The 15,770-nt window shown below is 45.5% G+C and overlaps 1 protein-coding gene across 2 annotated transcripts in view; it reads left to right on the top strand.

Annotated features, from left to right (window-relative positions):
- Positions 1-1,254: 1,254 nt before the first annotated feature.
- The window catches only part of LOC143955583 (uncharacterized), a 44,434-nt gene continuing 29,918 nt past the window's right edge, over positions 1,255-15,770 (top strand). The window contains exons 1-8 of one of the 2 annotated variants that reach the window (XM_077465666.1): positions 1,255-1,328; positions 1,816-1,966; positions 2,747-2,914; positions 3,003-3,128; positions 3,216-3,417; positions 3,534-3,631; positions 3,738-3,810; positions 4,982-11,226. In XM_077465666.1, coding sequence (XP_077321792.1) covers positions 1,895-1,966; positions 2,747-2,914; positions 3,003-3,128; positions 3,216-3,417; positions 3,534-3,631; positions 3,738-3,810; positions 4,982-6,261 — 2,019 coding nt within the window. In that variant the 5' untranslated portion in view covers positions 1,255-1,328; positions 1,816-1,894 and the 3' untranslated portion in view covers positions 6,262-11,226. Of the gene's footprint in view, positions 1,329-1,815; positions 1,967-2,746; positions 2,915-3,002; positions 3,129-3,215; positions 3,418-3,533; positions 3,632-3,737; positions 3,811-4,981; positions 11,227-15,770 lie in introns of those variants that run through there. The other variant, XM_077465665.1, reaches the window with a different exon arrangement.

The following is a 15,770-nucleotide window of genomic DNA, read 5'->3' on the forward strand; positions in this document are numbered from 1 at the left end:
CTGATGCCCAGGCTGGCGCATAGAGATGGCTGATGTCCAGGCTGGCCCATGGAGATGTCAGACACCCAGGCTGGCCCATGGAGATGGCTGACGCCCAGGCTGGCCCATGGAGATGGCTGACACCCAGGCTGGCCAATAGAGATGGCTGACGTCCAGGCTGGCCCATGGAGATGGCTGACACCCAGGCTGGCCAATAGAGATGGCTGATGCCCAGGCTGGCCCATGGAGATGGCTGATGCCCAGGCTGGTCCATGGAGATGGCTGACACCCAGGCTGGCCAATAGAGATGGCTGACGTCCAGGCTGGCCCATGGAGATGGCTGACACCCAGGCTGGCCAATAGAGATGGCTGATGTCCAGGCTGGCCCATGGAGATGGCTGACACCCAGGTTGGCCAATAGAGATGGCTGACGCGCAGGCTGGCCTATGGAGATGTCTGACACCTAGGCTAGCTAATGGAGATGGCTGACTCCCAGGCTGGCGAATCAAAATACCTGAAGCCATACCTCCCAACATTTTGAGATGGGAATGAGGGACACCTACTAACAAATGTATGGAGGCATAGGACACATCCCCTTCCACACCCTCGTAAAGGAGAATTGACCAAAAGAAAGGTTAATTAAATCCACAAGGACTTTTTTTTTTACCACTACTATTCCTTTATATTGGCTTTTAAAAAGCACTAATGAAGCAATTTAGAAATTTGGTGAAAGGTTTAGCTCTGGGAAACACTTTTTGATAGATAAAAAGTACATTTTATATACAAGTATATAGATCAGACCAAAATGAGGGGGAAAGAGGGATAGAAGGACATTGCTCCAAATCAGGGATAGCCCCTCAAAACAGTTGGGAGCTATGCTGAAGCTCAGGCTGGGCAATGGAAATGGCTGAAGCCCAAGCTGGCCGAAGACTGACACGCAGCAGAAGATGTTGGCGCTGTAGAAGGAAGGGGGCCAGTGAAGGAAAGCTAAGTTTATCTAGATCTCCAGGTATCTGCACTGCTTGGACCTAGAAGAAGGAGATTCGAGACCCCCTGAAAGCTTGCCAAAAGAAACAACTGTAAAAGAGGATCGTGAAGAGTACTCAGCTGCATTAATAAAATATCAAGTTTACAAATTTGTATCACCGCTATCAAAACTGAGCTGAAAGGGCTCAACATAATGGGAGCATGTACTACGACCAAGTGACCAAAGTCTGCCAGTTCCTATATTCTCCACTAGGGGGCTATTTAACAGGAAGTGATGTCACATACAAAACAGGAAGTTCCGGGTTAAAGGTGAGCCGGGAGGAAGTAGAGAGGAGACATTCCTGGAACTGGCAGCAGAGGAGGTAAGAAGATTTTATTTTATATTTACACCCAGTAACCCCCTCCCCCCGTCATGTCCATCCTCTTCCTCCATAGTCACTGTGATGTCTTTTATTACTAAAATGCATCATCCCACTTATAAAAAAGTAGATTTATCCTATTCCTTTCTATAGCTCTAACATATACCATAGTTCTGTACAGAGAACAATGAGCCAGTCACATCAGTCTTGGTACCAGAGGAGCTTACACTCTAATGTCCCCCTAACCCCCCCCCCATAATCACACACTTAACTTGTCCAAGGTTGAGCTAGGTGGGTCTGGAATCCTTCTAAAATTAAATGGTTTTGGGTAGAGTTCATGATTCTTTAACTTAGCATGTCGTCCTGTAGGTTTTAGTCTATAGAAACCATTTGTAATTCATGAACATCATGGCGGTGGTGGTGGCTGTTTTACGTATGTATTATGTAACTCCCATATGATTTATTTTTTTGATTTTTTTTGATTGGGTAGGCTCTAGGAAGAGAACAACTCAGAAACTGAGAATAAGGCAACCGTGGAAAAATATCCTTATGGACTAAGTGACCACAAGATGGGCAAGAGTCACGTGGCCAAGAGGATATTGGACCTCACCCTGGAGATCATCTACCTGCTGACCGGAGAGGTGAGGAGGATTCTGGGAGGTCACATGACATCACTCTTATCTCTATTAATAAAACACAGACCTGACTGGAGAGGCGAGGAGGATTCTGGGAGGTCACATGACATCACTCTTATCTCTATTAATAAAACACAGACCTGACCTGAGAGGTGAGGAGGATTCTGGGAGGTCACATGACGTCACTCTTATCTCTATTAATAAAACACAGACCTGACTGGAGAGGCGAGGAGGATTCTGGGAGGTCACATGACATCACTCTTATCTCTATTAATAAAACACAGACCTGACCTGAGAGGTGAGGAGGATTCTGGGAGGTCACATGACATCACTCTTATCTCTATTAATAAAACACAGACCTGACCGGAGAGGTGAGGAGGATTCTGGGAGGTCACATGACATCACTCTTATCTCTATTAATAAAACACAGACCTGACCTGAGAGGTGAGGAGGATTCTGGGAGGTCACGTGACATCACTCTTATCTCTATTAATAAAACACAGACCTGACCGGAGAGGTGAGGAGGATTCTGGGAGGTCACATGACATCACTCTTATCTCTATTAATAAAACACAGACCTGACCTGAGAGGTGAGGAGGATTCTGGGAGGTCACGTGACATCACTCTTATCTCTATTAATAAAACACGGACCTGACTGGAGAGGTGAGGAGGATTCTGGGAGGTCACATAACATCACACTGTAAATTGCAGATATATCTAACTACAGAGGTAACAATACTATGAGACTGTAAGCAATGCTCATGTTTATGGTCTCTTTTAACATAGGATTATGAAGTAGTAAAGAAGACATTTAATGAGGCTTTCACACCTACCAGTCGGTCCCATGGGCCACCCAACATCACAATGTCTCCTCTTCCCTCACTGAGAACAGAGGGAAACACCAAAATGATTCTAGAAGTCACCAAGAAGATGATGGAGCTGCTGACAGGAGAGGTGAGGAGGATTCTGGGAATTCTGGGACATTATCCAGTAACAGACAAGGGATGTGTCTGGATGGTGACTGTATCATTGTGTGTGTCAGGTTCCTATAAGGTGTCAGGATGTCACTGTCTATTTCTCCATGGAGGAGTGGGAGTATTTAGAAGGACACAAGGATCTCTACAAGGACATCATGATGGAAGACCACCATATACCACAGCACCCCCAGGTAGAAGCTTAACAAGCAATGCCATCTGTGGTGCAGGCCCTGCAACTGCTTCTATGTTACTATTATATTTTTTTCTTTGACATTCAGAGTGGAAGCCTGACTGATTTGAATATTATTGTTAAAGAAGAAGCTAACGATGAAATAGATGAGAATGATGACACAGAGGAGTCGGAGGATTCAGAAGGGCATCTTGACTCTTTCTCCATGGAGGAGTGGGAGTATTTAGAAGGACACAAGGATCTCTACAAGGACGTCATGATGGACAATCAGCCGCCCCTCACATCACCGGGTAAGAGGAGACTTTATTGTAAAGGAGAGAGCAGTACGGAGGCTCCACCTAGATCCCCCATCATCTGATAAACACATAGAAACAATGTATTCAGTCAGTGTGTGTGTTTCCTACAGATGGATCCAGTAATGGGAACCCACCAGAGAGATGTCCCCGTCCTCTGTATTCCCGGGATTCCGCACAGGAAGATCTCACCATCCCCCACCATCATCAGGTAGGTGGGACTGAGCATCAAGAGTTGAAAATTGACCTCAAACTAAGAAAATGTAATGCGTTTCTGTATTGTTCAGTAATACGTTATTTGTCTTTCTCTGATTTAGGATGAAAAACAGATTGATATAAAAGTTGAAATTAAAGAAGAAGAGGAGGAATCTTTTCTACATAGTAGCACATGTAAGACATAAGCATTATATTCAGAAGCAGCCAAAATTTTCACTCTACTTATTCATGTTTAATATGTTCTGATTTTCCAATGAGGAGGAGATACTTTACACCATATGAAAGATCCATCTCCATTCCTCAATATAACGTCATGTTCCCAACGAATGAGGAGGAGATACTGTACACCATATGAAAGGTCCATCTCCATTCCTCAATATAACGTCATGTTCCCAACAAATGAGGAGGAGATACTGTACACCATATGAAAGGTCCATCTCCATTCCTCAATATAATGTCATGTTCCCAACAAATGAGGAGGAGATACTGTACACCATATGAAAGGTCCATCTCCATTCCTCAATATAACGTCATGTTCCCAACAAATGAGGAGGAGATACTGTACACCATATGAAAGGTCCATCTCCATTCCTCAATATAACGTCATATTCCCAACAAATGAGGAGGAGATACTGTACATCATATGAAAGGTCCATCTCCATTCCTCAATATAACGTCATGTTCCCAACAAATGAGGAGGAGATACTGTACACCATATGAAAGGTCCATCTCCATTCCTCAATATAACGTCATGTTCCCAACAAATGAGGAGATGCTGTCCACCTTATGAAAGGTCCATCTCCATTCCTCAATATGACGTCATGTTCCCAACAAATGAGGAGGAGATACTGTACACCATATGAAAGGTCCATCTCCATTCCTCAATATAACGTCATGTTCCCAACAAATGAGGAGGAGATACTGTACACCATATGAAAGGTCCATCTCCATTCCTCAATATAACGTCATGTTCCCAACAAATGAGGAGGAGATACTGTACACCATATGAAAGGTCCATCTCCATTCCTCAATATAACGTCATGTTCCCAACAAATGAGGAGGAGATACTGTACACCATATGAAAGGTCCATCTCCATTCCTCAATATAACGTCATGTTCCCAACAAATGAGGAGGAGATACTGTACACCATATGAAAGGTCCATCTCCATTCCTAAGTATAACGTCATGTTCTCAACAAATGAGGTGGAGAAGCTGTACACCATATGAAAGGTCCATCTCCATTTCTGAAAGTAACTTCACATTTTTAACATACATGACACCTCACTGCAAAAAAGGAAAAAATAAACATGCTTTATTTATGATTAAGATATTCCCTTTCAACAGATCGATCCAATGCCTGGGACACCTCAGAGGGAACTCCTACATCATCTCCAGGGCAAGATTCCTCTAAGCCTATAGAAATGTCTTCTAAAAAATCACATACAGTTGTGTACAAAGGCAACAAGAATTTCAAATGTTCTGAATGTGATAAATGGTTTAGGAAGAAAACGGATCTTATTAAACATCACAGAGGACATAACGGGGAGCATCCGTGTGGGAAGGGTTTTACATTAAAACCAGAGCTTCTTAGACACCAAAGACGTCACACCGGAGAGCGGCCATATTTTTGTCCAGAATGTGGGAAATCTTTTGGAATGAAGTCCGAGCTTCTCAAACACTTCAGAGCTCACACCGGGGAAAGGCCTTATTTGTGTTCGAAGTGCGGGAAAGGGTTTACACAGAAATATGCCCTCCTTGTACACCATAGAGTGCACACGGGCGAAATGCCATTTTCCTGTCAACAATGCGGAAAGCGTTTCTTACGGAAAAGCACGCTCATCAATCACCAGCGCACCCACACATCGGAGCGTCCATTTACCTGTCTGGAGTGCGGTAAAAGCTTCAAACAAAGAATGTGCCTGGCCCGACATCAGAAGTTTTATATACACAGCGGTTCATTGTCGTGTCCCGAGTGCGGGAAAGCTTTTACAACTAAGTCTGACCTTCGCGTACACCAGAGAGATCACACCGGCGAGAAGGTTTTCTCCTGCTCAGAGTGCGATAAATCGTTCATAGCGAAATCGCAACTGGTTATCCACAAGAGATCACACACCGGCGAGAAGCCCTTTTCGTGTCCCGAGTGCGGGAGATGTTACTCGCAGAAAGCCAGCCTCAGTAAACACCTCCACCTCCACACGGGGGAGAAGCAGTTTTTCTGCCCAGAGTGTGGGAAAGGTTTCGTTAAGGAAAAACACCTGATTTGGCACCAGAGGTGCCACCTGGGCAAGTACCCTTATCCGTGTTCCGAGTGTGAATATTCGTTCAAGCTGAAATGCGAACTGATCCTCCACCAGAGAGGCCACACCGGCGAGAAGCCCTTCTCGTGTCCTGAATGCGGCAAACGTTTCTCGCAAAAGGGAAACCTCAACAAGCATCTGAAGATCCACACCGGGGAGAAGCCGTTTACCTGTCCGCAGTGCAGGAAATGCTTTATACATAAGGCGGACCTGCTTAGGCACCAGAGGAGTCACACGGGCGAGCACCCCTTTTCCTGTCCGGAGTGTGGAAAGTGTTACACAAGGAAAGAAAATCTAATTATACATCAGAAAAAAAATGGCCATTGATGCCGGAGATCGGTTTATGGTGACCATTGATGACGGTAGACCGGTTTATGGTGACCATTGATGACGATAGACTGGTTTATGGTGACCATTGATAACGATAGACTGGTTTGTGGTGACCATTGATGACGGTAGACCGGTTTATGGTGACCATTGATGATGATAGACTGGTTTATGGTGACCATTGATGACGATAGACTGGTTTATGGTGACCATTGATGACGGTAGATCGGTTTATGGTGACCATTGATGACGGTAGACCGGTTTATGGTGACCATTTGATGACGATAGACCGGTTTATGGTGACCATTGATGACGATAGACCGGTTTATGGTGACCATTGATGACGGTAGACCGGTTTATGGTGACCATTGATGACGATAGACCGGTTTATGGTGACCATTGATGACGGTAGACCGGTTTATGGTGACCATTGATGACGGTAGACCGGTTCATGGTGACCATTGATGACGGTAGACCTGTTCATGGTGACCATTGATGACGGTAGACCGGTTCATGGTGACCATTGATGACGGAGACCGGTTTATGGTGACCATTGATGACGATAGACCGGTTTATGGTGACCATTGATGACGATAGACCGGTTTATGGTGACCATTGATGACGATAGACCGGTTTATGGTGACCATTGATGACGATAGACCTGTTTATGGTGACCATTGATGACGGTAGACCGGTTCATGGTGACCATTGATGACGGTAGACCGGTTCATGGTGACCATTGATGACGGTAGACCGGTTCATGGTGACCATTGATGACGGAGACCGGTTCATGGTGACTATTGATGACGGAGACCGGTTCATGGTGACCATTGATGACGGTAGACCGGTTCATGGTGACCATTGATGACGGTAGACCGGTTCATGGTGACCATTGATGACGGAGACCGGTTCATGGTGACCATTGATGACGGAGACCGGTTTATGGTGACCATTGATGACGGTAGACCGGTTTATGGTGACCATTGATGACGGTAGACCGGTTTATGGTGACCATTGATGACGGTAGACCGGTTTATGGTGACCATTGATGACGATAGACCGGTTTATGGTGACCATTGATGCCGGAGACCGATTTATGGTGACCATTGATGAATGGTGGACCGGTTTAGCTGATTGAATTCTTCTGGCCATAGAACAATAGCATGACGAAGATGAGAACATCGTTAGGTTTGACGTTATACCTATAGCTAGGCTTCTGCTAGACTTCATCGTTATAGGCTTAGGAACCCTAGGTCTGTCCCCACCCACCCTAGAGTTTTTGGTGTTCCCAGTCTCTTGATATTCGTCTCCTCTGTTAGGGATTCATACTCCATCACAGGGTGTAAAAAGAAGAAACGAGGACCCTTTTAGGTGGACATTACAATTTAGGAGGTAGAAGGACACGAACTTGTGGTTGGAAGACTAACTTAACTAAATTAACTCCAGAAAAAAAAATAATAATAATCCAGACGGCTCCACACCCATGGAAATTCGGGAAGAATGCTTTATTGTATAATCAAAAGTACATAAAAGCACCACATATGCATTGGTGGAGGAGGGATGGACGGTTCACACGGTTAACCCTCCAGTGCTCTCTCGAAAAAGTGACACAGTGGCGAACTGGGCTTGCGCCCCCCCCCCCCCCCCCCCGCATTGCGTCAGAGAAGGAGTCTGATGTACCGGCTTACCTGGAGCAGCGGCAATATACACATCATTAAACTAACTACCCTGTTTCCCCGAAAATAAGACCTAACGTGATTGTCGGTGATGGCTGCAATATAAGCCCTACCCCCCCAAATAAGCCCTACCCTGTTTCCCCGAAAATAAGCCCTACCCTGAAAATAAGACCTATAAGGACTTTAACTAGGGCTTATTTGGGGGCTAGGGCTTATATTGCAGCCATCACAGACAATCACGCTAGGTCTTATTTTCGGGGAAACAGGGTATATCTGAAAGGTCAACCATGGCCAGGCTGTAGGCATTCACATATTTACATATTCTGATCAAGCAAAAATCACCTTAAGAAAAGAAAAAACAAACAAAAAACATGCTGATCTCTGCAGCTGCGGGCGCTGTGGAGCAATTCATCCTCAAAGGCCACAGCAGAAACACTTTCAATTTTATTTTCCTATTTCCTTCCAGCAAAGAAGCAATGATTCGGCAGCTATGCAGCTTTCTAATTTCTAATGTACAGGAAGAGGGGAGATCAGCATTGTGACGTCATCACGTCTAGTGTGATTTTTTATTTTTTTTGAAGATGAGTTGTTTCACAGTGCACACATATACAGAGGTCAGTGAGCAAGTGTTTCACCACTTAGTATACTGTTGGTGGAATCTTCCTGTAATATTTCTTTGGGCACCATCCCTTAACTACCAATACTAAAATTTACTTCCTCTCAAGAAGCAGGAGAAGACCAGGCCTTTTCTGACAGTATTTGTTGGTAGAAAATTACTTAGAACCCCCAAACATCTTTTTTTTTTTTTAATATATAACCAAAAGTATTGGGACGCCTGTCTTTACACACACATGAACTTTAATGGCATCCCATTCTTAGTCTGTAGGGTTCAATATTGAGTTGGCCCCCGCCCTTTGCAGCTATAACAGCTTCAACTCTTCTGGGAAGGCCGTCCACAAGGTTTAGGAGGGTGTCTATGGGAATGTTTGACCATTCTTCCAGAAGCGCATTTGTGAGGTCAGGCACTGATGTTTTGGACGAGAAGGCCTGGCTTGCAATCTCCACTCTAATGTTGGAGGCAGGTGTCCCAATACTTTTGATAATATAGTGTATTTACATATTTCCATCAAGCAAAAATAGCCTAAAAAAAAAAAAACATGCTGATCTCTGTCGCTGTGGAGCCATTTATCCTCAGAGCAGGAACCCTTTCACTTTCATTTTCGCTTTTGTATTTCCTGCCAGCAAGGATATGGCAGCTGTGCAGCCTTCACATATCTAATGTTTGGACAGATCTAGTGCATGGGAAGAGGGGAGAGCAGCATGATAAGACCTGACTTAAATTAGGTCATAACTTCTACTGTGATATTTGAGGATGAATTGTTTCGCAGTGCCCATATCTACAGAGGGTCAATGAGGGATTGTTTCAACACTTAGTATACTATTGGTGGGATCTCCATGTAATATTTCTTTGGACACCATCCCTTAACTAAAAATACTACAATATCCTTCCTCCCAAGAAGCAGGAGGAGAAGACCAGGCCTTTTCTGAGACTTTCTGAGTATAAATCTGTATTTTTTGCTAGAAAATCACTTAGAACCCCAAACATTATATTTTAGTTATACATACATATATATATATATACACATTTTAGCAGAGGCTCTAGAGAAAAAAATGGCAGTCGTTACAATTTTTTATGTCACACAATATTTGCGCGGCTATTTTTTTGGAGGAAAAAATACACTTGAATGAATATTAATTTAATTATTAAAAAAACACTGTAGATAACCCAATTTTTTGGTAAAATATAAAGATGATGTTCAGCCGTATAACTAGATAACTAACACGTCACATATTAGAATTGCGCACATTCGTGGAATGGTGCAAAACGACGGTACTTAAAAATATCCCTAGGTGACGCTTTACTTTTTTTTTTTTTTTTTTTTACAGGTTACCAGTTTAGAGTTACAGAGGAGGTCTAGGGCTAGAATTATTGCTCTCGCTCTAACGATCGCGGTGATACCTCACGTGTGTGGTCCGAACGTCGTTTACATATGCATATGCGGCCTACGTATGCGATTGCTTCTGCGTGCGCACTTTATTTTCATACAGTTTCTTTCGTTTTTTTTTTATTATTATTTTCATCCCTTTTAATAGAAATAAGGTGTGACAGGTCCTCTTTATGGATACATCTGGGGTCTATAAGATCTCAGTTATGTCCTCTACCCTGGAAGGCCTGAGATAAAAAACAAAAAAACGAACAAAAAACAGATCTCTGCTTTCCAGGGTAACAAACTAGCAGTGTTTACATTTTCCAGCGCCCGAAGTGACGTCATGACGTCCCTTCCGGCCTCCCAGGAATATAGAGCTGGCCAGGGACCATGCGGGCCACCGCCGGACCTGTCTCCATGTTCCTGATCGCACTGGAGATCCCGGAGAGGCATGGAGGGGGGGGGGGGGGTGCTGCCTCCTCTCGCTGCCTGTGAAAGCAGTCCAGTGGCTCATGTGCTGCTAGGATGGCTTTTACAAGATAGGGAATCGCTGGCTGAAAAATAAGATATATGGATGATGCCTGTAGCTGCACCCATCGTCCAGATATCACCACTTCACGTATATGATGGCCTTCCGGCAGGAAGTGGTTGTTTGGTGCATGTATGTAGATTGGCATAATGGATCGGCGCGTTTCGTAATCTTGCTTCTTCAGTATCCACGACTTTATATATGCAACCAAACTTAATTTAAAGAAATTTCGATGCCCACTTTTAATTATGTAATAAAGATTTTATTTTATTTTTTATTAATATATTAGTGTATGCTCCCTTGGTGGCACATTGAAAGTCATCTTTTGACCTCCTCATGCTTCTTGGGAGGAAGGATATTGTAGTATTGTTTCCAACACTTCTTCACTGCTTGTTGTAAATATGTAAATGTTTTATGGCCATTGTCTGGCTAGTGGCAAGAGACAAACTGTACAGTCACCGGAGTTGCCCTGCAGGAATCTACTTTCATCGTAGAGAAGAACGGAGGTCCATAGACATTGGCCGAAGCAGTGAAGGGAGATCCCCGAAACCACATTGGCTACCCTTTATCTTCCTGTTGTGAAATTGTTATCAGCACTAAAAAGTATCATGGACTCTTAAGACGAATGTTTGGTGCTCTGTTTTCTGATTTTCACATGGATTTCCTATTTCAGGTGGCCCTTACTTTGTGGAGGGCCATTTGTTCATTTTAGTATAGTGGTCACAAGTAACAGATGAAAAACAAGCTCTGGACTGCAGCACTCTTCAGAAGACCACTTTCTTTTATTGGAAAATCACATCACAGCTCAAACACAGCAAACAAGGAAAAATTGCTGACGTTTCGCACTAGCTGTAGTGCTTATTCATAGGCTATGATTAAGCACTACAGCTAGTGCGAAACGTCAGCGATTTTTCCTTGTTCGCTGTGTTTGAGCTGTGATGTGATTTTCCAATAAAAGAAAGTGGTCTTCTGAAGAGTGCTGCAGTCCAGAGCTTGTTTTTTGTCTGTTGCTAGTGGTAATAGCCAGCACCTGTGGCTTCCCAGCCGAAGAGACAGTTTACAGCAGTGTTTCTCAACCAGGGTTCCTCCAGAGGTTGCTAGGGGTTCCTTCAGCATTGGGCAATTTCTGCCTCTCAGATAAGTTCCCACTGACACCATTGATCTTTTTAACTATCTGTAAGGAGGTAATTCTTCCCACTGACCACAAGTGTAAGGACCGTTCTTCCCACTGACCATCACACTATTGTATCATGAGTTGTAGATTTTTAGCAGGGGGTTCCCCGAGACCAGAGAACTATTTCAAGGGTTCCTCTGTGTTGAAAAGGTTGAGAAAGGCTGGTGTACAGCCTGCATGTGTGCTCCTGGAGCAGTAGTCAGGAGATACTGTTGTGCTTTCGCAGTATGGTAGTGTTGGAGAAGACCATCTCCTTTCCCGATCCATAGAATAGAAATGAGCCCATAGAAGGGGCTGAATGGACTTGCATGGATGTCTTGTACCCCTTTCAATGCTGATCCTGATGAAGTGGCGTTATCTACGAAACGCGTCGAGCGCAATCTGTTACCGTTGAAATGCAACACTAATTATATTAAAAATATATAAGTAGTCTTTGTAGTGTGTCAAAGAATATTGTGCATCATATTTGACGCTTTTAAACTTTTATATGATGTGATTAATAAATGTAGAGTTCTTTTTTTTTATATTCATGTGTCAGATGCATGTCTATGGGTGCTGCCCTCGAAATCTTTGGTTCTTTTTCTGCTGCAATCCTTTGGTGACCATTATCACCGAGACAGACAGGAAATGAGAATGCTACATTTTTGATTTGTCAGGAGAGCAAAAGACGAGGGGAATTCATCCAATGGAGGCAAACATGGCGGGGACAAAAGTCTAATATGGAGATTTCATCTCATTTCCTGTTGTGTCTTTGGGACAGAATGTGAAGGCAAGTCCCTCCACATCCTGACAGGAAAAAAATAACCTGATATGGGGTTTAACCCTTCCCTACTCTATCCAAAAATAAAATACTGCTCTTTTTTTCCCTCACACTGCAGTGCTCTGTGCTGGCACAGCTGAGTAAGCCCTTGTACACACGATCGGAGATTCCGACAACCAAATCCGTCGGATTTTGTCCGAAACTGTTGTATACACACGGTCGGACAAAGTTGTCGGAAAATCCGATCGTTCAGAACGTGATGACGTACTTTCGTTTACGACAGGACTACGTTCAGGCTAGTAGCCAATAGCTTTGATGTAGGAATTTGATCTGAGCATGCGTGGCACTTGGTCCGATCAAAATTCTCTACACATGATCGGAGTATGTACGATCGGAGCATTTTGTCGGAAAATATCTCCGGCAAGTTGGAAAATTTGGTCCGACGGATATTCCGACGGAAACAGTCCGATGCAGACCACACACAGTCGGAATATCCGACAAAACGATCCGATCGGACACATTCCATCGGAATCTCCGATCGTGTGTACAAGGGCTAAGAGCCTCACAAAGACATACATTGTAGAAGAAGAGAGAAGGCTTGTCAGACCAGAGAGTGGGGCATGTCATACCAAAGATTGCTGTATGTCAGACCATAGAGGGGGTATGTTAAACCAGAGATCGGGGCAAGTCAGACCAGAAAGGGGGCATGTTAGACCAGAGATTAGGGCGTGTCAGACCAGAGGGTGGGCATGTCAGACCAGAGGGGGAGGGCATGTCAGACCAAAGGGGGGGGGAATGTTAGACCAGAGAAGGGGGCACGTCAGACTAGTGAGGGGGCATGTAAGACCAGAGAGTGGGGAATGTCAGACCAGAGAGGGGGGAATGTCAGGCCAGAGGGGGAGGGCATGTCAGAGCAGGAGGGTGCATGTCAGACTAGAGAGTGGGCATGTAAGACCAGAGAGTGGGGAATGTCAGATCAGAGAGGGGGGCATGTTAGAGCAGAGAGAGGGGCATGTCAGACCAGAGAGGGGGGCACGTCAGACTAGTGAGGGGGCATGTAAGACCAGAGAGGGGGGCATGTCAGACCAGAGAGGGGGGGCATGTCAGACTAGAGGGGGGGTTGCATGTCAGACGAGAGGAGGAGACGTCAGACTAGAGAGGGGGCATGTAAGACCAGAGAGGGGGAGCATGTCAGACTAGAGGGGGGGTTGCATGTCAGACGAGAGGAGGAGACGTCAGACTAGAGAGGGGGAGCATGTCAAACCAGAGAGGGGTGCATGCCATACCAGAGATTGGGTTATGTCAGACCAGAGAGGGTGCATGTTAAACCAGAGATCAGGGCAAGTCAGACCAGAAAGGGGGCATGTTAGACCAGAGATCAGGGCGTGTCAGACCAGAGGGTGGGCACATCAGACTAGAGAGGAGGACATGTAAGACCAGCGATTGGGGCATGTTAGACCAGAGGGGGGCATGTTAGACCAGAAGGGGGGGACATGTTAGACCAGAAAGAGGGCATGATAGACTAGAGATCAGGGCATGTTCTTCCAGAAAGAGGGCATGTTAGACTAGAGATCAGGGCATGTTCTTCCAGAAAGGGGGCATGTTAGACTAGAGATCAGGGCATGTCAGACCGGAGGGTGGGCACATCAGACTAGAGGGGGGGCATGTCAGACCAGAGGGGGGGGGGGGCATGTCAGATCAGAGAGGGGGGCACGTCAGACTAGTGAGGGGGCATGTAAGACCAGAGAGTGGGGAATGTCAGATCAGAGAGGGGGGCATGTTAGAGCAGAGAGAGGGGCATGTCAGACCAGAGAGGGGGGCACGTCAGACTAGTGAGGGTGCGTGTAAGACCAGAGAGGGGGGCATGTCAGACTAGAGGGGGGGTTGCATGTCAGACCAGAGGAGGAGATGTCAGACTAGAGAGGGGGCATGTCAGATTAGAGGGAGGGCATGTCAGACCAGAGGGGGAGGCATCAGGCTATAGAGGAGAGCATGTAAGAACAGAGATTGGGGCATGTAAGACCGGAGGGGGCATGTCAGACCAGAGAGGGGGGCACATCAGACTTGTGAGGGGGCATGTCAGACCAGAGGGGGGGCATGTCAGACCAGAGAGGGGGGCATGTCAGACTAGTGAGGGGGCATGTCACACTAGAGGGGTTGCATGTCAGACCAGAGGATGAGACGTCAGACTAGAGACGGGGGCATGTCAGACCAGAGGGGGGACGTCAGTCTAGAGAGGGGGGCATGTAAGACCAGAGGGGGGCATGTCAGACCAGAGGGGGGCATGTCAGACCAGAGGGGGAGACGTCAGGCTAGAGAGGGGGGTATGTAAGACCAGAGATTGGGGCATGTCAGACCAGAGAGGGAGATGTCAGACTAGAGGGTTGGCATGTCAGACCAGAGGGGGAGACTTCAGACTAAAAAGGGGGGCATGTCAGACCAGTGGGGGAAGCATGTCAGACCAGAAGGGGACATGTCAGACTAGAGAGGAGGCATGTAAGACCAGAGAGGGGGACGTCAGACTAAAGAGGGGGCATGTAAGGCCAGAGATTGGGGCATGTCAGGCCAGAAAGGGGGGCATGTAAGGCCAGAGATTGGGGCATGTCAGACCAGGGAGAGGGTATGTCATACCAGATAGGAGGTGTACCAGACCATATCGGTTACTGAGTGCTGATTACTAAGGTCAATAGATCTAACTATGGTACCTATTGGGCTGTACAGCAATATAGCCACTCCAGTACAAGTGCTGTAACAGGAAAACTGCATTAAGACTTACAAGGCGGGGATCTCATACATAAATGGAGTGGTCTATGGTGAAAAGATGAAGAGGGAGGCAAGTAGAGAGGAGACATTGCTGGAACTGGCAGCAGAGGAGGTAATAAGATATTATTTTCTATTTACACCCTCGTCGTGGCCGTCCTCATCTGCCAACTGACCTTCATCCATGGCCGAACCTCCCACCTCATCAATGGTATTAGATGACTCTGACCTGATCATGACCTCATGACACCATGTTGGCAATGTCCACCAGGTCAATGCATGGAGTGGACGGAACAAGATAGTACACTAAATAGATACCACAATAAAATCTATTTAAACTTTTTGAACAACGTCTCATATGACTGGAGGAATTGTTGGCTCCTACAGGTGAGGATGCCATTGGGTGCACAGTGAAGGACCTACTCAGAAATCTGAGCTTATTAACAATAATTTATATTGTTACCTTTGTTCACTAAACTCTTTATACTTGTAGCGCTGGTATTTTTAATACCGTTGCTAGTCTTTTTTTTGTAAATGTAAGTTTGTCTGAAGCTGCAGTTTGGTTCAGACAAATTATGCTAAAGTTCTGGCTTCTGTAATTTCCACTTGACCGCGGGTGTCG

Source organism: Lithobates pipiens, unplaced genomic scaffold, assembly GCF_037356315.1.
Source record: "Lithobates pipiens isolate NorthernLeopardFrog02 unplaced genomic scaffold, aLitPip1_a1.2 Scaffold_35, whole genome shotgun sequence".
NCBI classification, from domain to species: Eukaryota; Metazoa; Chordata; class Amphibia; order Anura; family Ranidae; genus Lithobates; species Lithobates pipiens.